The sequence below is a fragment of the Drosophila willistoni genome, unplaced genomic scaffold, assembly GCF_018902025.1.
Source record: "Drosophila willistoni isolate 14030-0811.24 unplaced genomic scaffold, UCI_dwil_1.1 Seg535, whole genome shotgun sequence".
NCBI classification, from domain to species: domain Eukaryota; kingdom Metazoa; phylum Arthropoda; class Insecta; order Diptera; family Drosophilidae; genus Drosophila; species Drosophila willistoni.
In genome coordinates this window covers 294,830-301,305 of record NW_025814462.1, presented here as the reverse complement: position 1 = coordinate 301,305, position 6,476 = coordinate 294,830, and the positions used below count along the sequence as shown (strand labels likewise).

The following is a 6,476-nucleotide window of genomic DNA, read 5'->3' as shown; positions in this document are numbered from 1 at the left end:
AAAATATCTAGAACAGGTAACTGGGTCAGATCGAATTAATCTAGCCTTTTCAGAACTCGAAAGGTTTGCCGCTTCCTCTTCACTAATAATATTGTTATCCAAAAGTTTTACAAGTATAACCAAAAGCTCAGTCCATTTGGTTTCAGCAGCAGATAATGTTATAAAAAATGTAGGCAACCCAAATTGTCTAATCATGGCAAGAACTTTCTTTTTTTCAGCTTCCCAATGAGCTGGAGCTGATCGCAAACCTTTAAGAATTTGATATCCATCGTCATGCTGAACCAAACTATCCACATATGAATCATCACGCATATTTGCTGCTGTTACATTTGGACCAGATTTTTTCTTAGACAAATGGATATCGAGTTCTTAATTCGCTCAAGCTTGTATCGCTTGTACATATAAAGAACTTTGGGGACTATAGCACAACGACGATCGTAATAGCGGATTTGGGAACGAGCTTTTCGGACATATGTAGTTTTGGCTTTGAAAATCTGGCCACATGAAATTGTAGGAAAGGACAGTTCTTCTGCGTCTTCGTCCAATGTTAAGTCCACTGGACGGCGGCCTTCACCGGGAGCCAATGCAATACGACTAGTGATTGCGTTCTGCTCTAGTGCATTGTTGTCCAACAAAGTCTCTTGACCACCCGGATTTAAATTTTCTTCTTCATCTACATTTGGATTATCTAAAAGGGAATTATTTTGACCAAGAAGTTGATCGACAACTGACCTATCGGCTACGTCTGCAATATAAGGAACTTCCTCTGCATTGTTAAATTGAGGAAGCCAATCTTCAGACACGGTAATGCCATGTTTTCTCCACAGCTCAGTATTTACCAAAAACTGTACAGCATTGAAAATTTTGGCAGGACGGATGGTTTCTGTCATAAAATTGTGGTTATACTCGAGCTTGCGTTTTAAATGGACTTGGATAGTATGGGTATTGTCAGATGTGCGTGGAAGGGCTGTAACAATATCGGGAACGGATATGGGAATATTTACCACAGCACCTCTGATGCCACATTGCCTCTCATAGCCTAGGACATTATTCGCATGAAAGGAATTCGCGGCGATACAAAGCGCTCTTCAGCGCATTTTAGATCTTGGAGGCATTGAGGAATATCGGAAAACTCAAACCCATTACCAAGACAAATGGTGGGAATTTTGCCGGCAGAAACGGCTTTGTGACATGTTAAGCAAAATGAATATTTTTCGGACGGACAAGGGAACTTAACTGACAGAAAAAATGCGTTGCCTACATCTAAATTTGGAAACTTAAGAGAGATAGATAATTTGTGCAAACCACGTACCTTGTCTGGGAACCACGTCCCTCCACAGCATATGCAGCATTCCGTTGGTCCTTCCTTGATTTTCCTCTTATATACTGTAGTTGCAGATTCCCTTCTTCGCTGGCGTTCCCTTTCTCTGGCTTCCTCCCGTTCTTCTTCTGTTCGATCGGCTCTTGCTGCAATATTCCTTTGTGATTGCCTTCTAGATGCTTCCAATCGATTTTCTGAATTTCCTCTGAAAGTAATAAGGCGCTCCTCTGCCATATTCCGAATTTGTTGTTCTCGTAGTCTCCGTTGCTGGCGAGTTTCTCTCCTTTGCGATGTGTTTGTAGTTCGTTCCTCGGCGCTTGTAACCGGGTTATTCCTCCTTATTCGGTGTTGTTCAGCATTTCTCTCTCGTTCAGCAGCGCTGTAGTTTGGATTTAAGCGAGCTTGACGACGTCCGGCCGTGTTTCGCTCTTGTTCTTCAGCAACATAGCCCGGATCCAGACGAGCTCGATGACGTCCGGCTGTGTTTCGCTCTTGTTCCTCGACAACGTAGTCCGGATCCAGACGAGCTCGACGACGTCCTGCTGTATTTCGCTCTTGTTCCTCAGCAACGGTGCCCGGATCCAGACGAGCTCGACGACGTCCGGCTGTGTTTCGCTCTTGTTCCTCGACAATGTAGTCCGGATCCAGACGAGCTCGACGACGTCCTGCTGTATTAAGCTCTTGTTCCTCAGCAACGGTGCCCGGATCCGGACGAGCTCGACGACGTCCGGCTGTGTTTCGCTCTTGTTCCTCGACAACGTAGTCCGGATCCAGACGAGCCCGACGACGTCCTGCTGTATTTCGCTCTTGTTCCTCAGCAACGGTGCCCGGATCCAGACGTCCGGCTGTGTTTCGCTCCTGTTCCTCGCCAACGTAGTCCAGATCCAGACGAGCTTGCCGACGGGACTCAGTGTTCCGAGCTTGTTCAGCTATGCTGTACTCCGAATCCAAGCGAGTTCGTCGATGCCCAGCCGTGTTTCGTCCTTGTTCTGCAGCGCGGTATTCCGGATCCAAGCGAGCTTGCCTATGGCCTTCAGTGTCCCGTGCCTGCTGAGTTGCGCTATAGTTCGGATCCAATCGAGCTCGACGACGTCCAGCCGTGTTTCGACCTTGTTCTGCAGCGCGGTATTCCGGATCCAGGCGAGCTTGCCTATGCCCTTGAGTGTCCCGTGCCTGCTGAATTGCGCTGTAGTTTGGATCCAAGCGAGCTCGACGACGTTCAACTGTGTTTCGTTCTTGTTCTGCAACACTGTAGTCCGGATTAAGACGAGATTGGTGGCGCGATTCCGTATTTCGAAGGCGTTGTTCAAGTCTAACTCGTACGCTGCGGCGTCTTTCAGAATGATTCTGAGCGTCGAGTTGCCGTTCAATTTCTCGCTGTTCTACATTGGCTTGTCGGACAGTAGCCATGTATCGGTTCCGTGCTGCCCGACCTTTTACTGTTGTGTTGTGTTAAAAAATATATTTATTCACTTTAGTTACTGTTTTAGAACACTTTTAATTTGGTATTAAACACTTGTAATTCACTTTAGATAACATGTTTTGTTTGTTAACTTGTTTGTTATTCACTTTAAATTAAAGGTACTTGTTTTCACTATTTCACTTTGCACATTTACTTTTAATAAAAAGTAGTATAATTTTGGACTTCGAATACACGATGTTGCACGCTCAATTTTTTTAAATTGACTAAACGGGAAATGAAATGTGCAATGTTTATATATAATTGTCTCCTAAAATTCAGGTATTTAAACTGTATAAAACATCTTACACCCTTTTACCTATTTGTAGGTACCGAATTTAGTAATTGAACACGTGTACTTTTGCGCAACATGTCTTTTTTTAAGATAAATGTTTACCTAATATTGGAACATAGTGTTACCTAAGTGGGTCATTACCTGAATCCAATTAACCCATTTACAAAAAAGGGTAAAATATTTGGTAAACAACATTCTTTCTTTTTCAATAAATACAGGTATAGAAACCGGAAGACCTGTGGGTTGAAAGTTCCTCATCCTCTTTTCCGATTTACAGGTACCGAATATAATAATGAACCTGTGCACTAATGCACAATAGGTTTTTGTTTTAAACGAACGCTTTGCATAATTTTTCATTTACCCTCGAAGAATCACTTTTGGGTTAAAGGGTAAAACCTAATAGAAAAAAGCAAAATTGATTTTTTGAAAAGTTACTGTTAAATACCGATTGTTCCTATGGAAGCTATATGATACAGTCACTCCATCTTAATCAAATTTGGTAATAAATAATAAGCACAATTATTAACAGGAATACAAAACTGAGAAATGTTTAAATGAAAGTAATCGCGTCAAAAGTAACAAAGTTATTGACAAAAGTCATTGTTTTCCACCGATCGTTCCTATGGGAGCTATATGATATAGTCACCCGATCTTGATCAAATTCGGCACATTAATTAACAGATATATAAAACTGGCAAAAGTTGAATTTTAAAGCAATCGCGCCAAAAGTAACAAAGTTATTCAGAAAAGTCACTGTTTTCGAGCGATCGTTCCTATGGGAGCTATATGATATAGTCACCCGATCTTGTTCAAATTTGGCACAGTCATTAACAGATATATTAAAGTAAGAAATGTTTAATTTGAAAGCAATCGCGTTAAAAGTAACGAAGTTATTGACAAAAGTCACTGTTTTCGAAAGGTCGTTCCTATGGAAGCTATATGATATAGTCACCCGATCTTGTTCAAATTTGGCAGACTTATTTATAGGCATAATAAACTCTCTAATGTTAAATTTCACGACAATAGCTCAAAAAACAACGAAGTTATTGAGAAAAGTCACTGTTCGTGACTTTGGCGTTTGTATGGGAGCTATATGATATAGTGATCCGATCCGGCTGAATCCGAGATATACAACGCCTGCAGTATATACAAGCCTACATGCAAAATTTCAGCTCTGTAGCTCTAACGGTCTAGGAGGAGTTTGCGTTGATCCAGACGGACGGACAGACGGACAGACGGACGGACGGACGGACGGACGGACATGGCTATATGAATTCGTCTCGTCGTGCTGATCAAGAATATATATACTTTATATGGTCGGAAATGCTTCCTTCTATGCGTTGCACACTTCTGACCAAAATTAATATACCCTTTTTGCAAGGGTATAAAAAAAGGCAATGTCGACAGCAACCAAAAGGTAGACAGCGGCAAAGGCAAAATTTATTACGTCGGCGATGTCGTCGCCCGTTGAAAGCCTTTAAAATGCAAATAAATCAAAGACAAATGACAAATTGTGAATAATTTGCCAAAGGGCCAAAGCAGAAGAAGGAGGCATTTGGCCTGATGATGAGGAGAGGAGCCACCACCAAATTGCTGGGTATACAGTCGCCATTTTTCTTCCCGGTGATGCGCGGAGAGTAAGGATGAAATATGTGGGCTAGTAAAATGTATGGCAGGCGCTTAAATTAAATGAAGGACTTTTCGTGTGCCCAAAACAAAATTTTATTTATCAAAATCAGAGAGAGAATAAAAAAGAATGAAATACAAACCGAAACTTTTTGCCAAATTAGGTCGATTTATGCTCTATATATAGACCATAAAGGTGGGACAAATTGTAGAAAATTTGTTTGGGTTCTTTAACGCAAAATGGCAATGTGACAAGCGAAATGAGTAGCAATATAATATACACAATCGATGACCCACTTCGATAAAGCGATAAACAGTTGAATTTTTAAAAAATTAGAGAAGAAAATGGAATTTGAAAAGACATAAGGCACTTGTCCACTTTTTTTTTGTAGATTCAATAAAATTAACTCTTTATGAAGATTTTTGTCAATTAAAATCTGAATAGAAATATAATTTTTTTTGTTTTTAAAGCATCTTTGTAAAATCAGGTTTTTCACTCTTCTTATAGTTCCTATACTTTTCTTTATTGGATAAGTATAGTTTTATACTTTTCTTTTTCTGTCTAGAGATAAAAGTGTCATACACATCGAATCATAGTCATCAAAATATCTACTTGTCGCAGTTTTTCAAATAAAAAAGCATCGTAGCAACCAGGAAAAACCATAGAAAATAGTATATCGAAATCAACGTAGGCTTCACAGTCTATATCAAAATTGTTTTATTGTTTGGAATATCAGAATTTCTCACAACGTTTCCAATCTGCTAGTGGCAATACATTTACGCATTTTGTACAAAAAAAAAATAAAACATAAATATACTAACATTCTTCAAACATGGATAGTTTTTATCCCATCAACACCGATGAAAATGGAACTGTTACATCTGCCAGTATCTTCAATCCTCACGAATATATTGGCGGTACTCTGGTGGCCATTGCTGGTAACGATTTCGCTACAATTGCATGTGATACGCGCTTGACCAACGATTTCAATATCCGGAAGATGCGCAGCCAGAGCAAACTCTTTGATGTTTCACCACAAACAGTTCTGGGATCGGTTGGTTGTTGGTGCGATACTCTGGCTCTTCTCTCTTTGGTACGCAGTTACTCGCTCAAGTATGAACTGGACAACTTAATGCCCGTTTGCCCCGATTCGTTGGCCAGTATGCTAACACGTACCAAGTTTACACGTCAGTACTTTGTATCCAGTGTGGTTGCTGGCATTGATTCCAATGGTCTGGGAGCTGTCTACTTCAATGATCCAAGTGGTAATTATCTACGTTTACCCTATCATATTTCTGGAACTGGTGGACGCATAATATTGCCTACTTTGGACTGGTTCGAAGGTAATGAGGAGGATCAAATGAATGCTATAACAACATCGCTGACTGTGGATAAAGCTGTGGAAATCTCAATGGAGGCATTCAGGACAGCTCGCGACCGTGATATTTTTATAGGGAATTGTATGTTTATAAATATTATTACCAGAGAGGGCGTTCAGTTCAAACAGCTGCCCCTGCCTTAGGAGAAGAGTGGTTCATTTTTTGTTGTTAATGAATTATAATCCACGCAGGAATATTTGGCATTAAAAAAAATTAATGTTTTATTTCCAAAGTTCAAATTTTTTGGGAAACTTAAATGCTTAAGAAAACCCTAAAATCGGGCGGAAAATCAGTTGGAATAGGTTGGTAATTGATGCTTGTTCAGAAGTTTGTCTTTGTTATTGGACACATTTAAGATAGGAATTTCGTAAAATTGTAGTATATCATATAAATTT

The 6,476-nt window shown here is 40.2% G+C and overlaps 2 protein-coding genes across 2 annotated transcripts; one reads left to right on the top strand and one right to left on the bottom strand.

The window, feature by feature from the left end:
* Positions 1 to 919: 919 nt before the first annotated feature.
* LOC6637757 (trichohyalin) lies at positions 920 to 2,731 on the bottom strand. Its single transcript, XM_047013106.1, has 2 exons — positions 1,313 to 2,731; positions 920 to 967 (listed from the first exon to the last, which is right to left on the bottom strand). The coding sequence occupies exons 1-2, from the start codon at positions 2,729 to 2,731 to the stop codon at positions 920 to 922; spliced, it is 1,467 nt and encodes a 488-aa protein (XP_046869062.1).
* A 2,803-nt stretch (positions 2,732 to 5,534) lies between these two features.
* On the top strand, positions 5,535 to 6,224 carry LOC124461585 (proteasome subunit beta type-1-like). The gene has a single exon (XM_047013105.1). The coding sequence runs from the start codon at positions 5,535 to 5,537 to the stop codon at positions 6,222 to 6,224; it is 690 nt and encodes a 229-aa protein (XP_046869061.1).
* Positions 6,225 to 6,476: the final 252 nt, after the last annotated feature.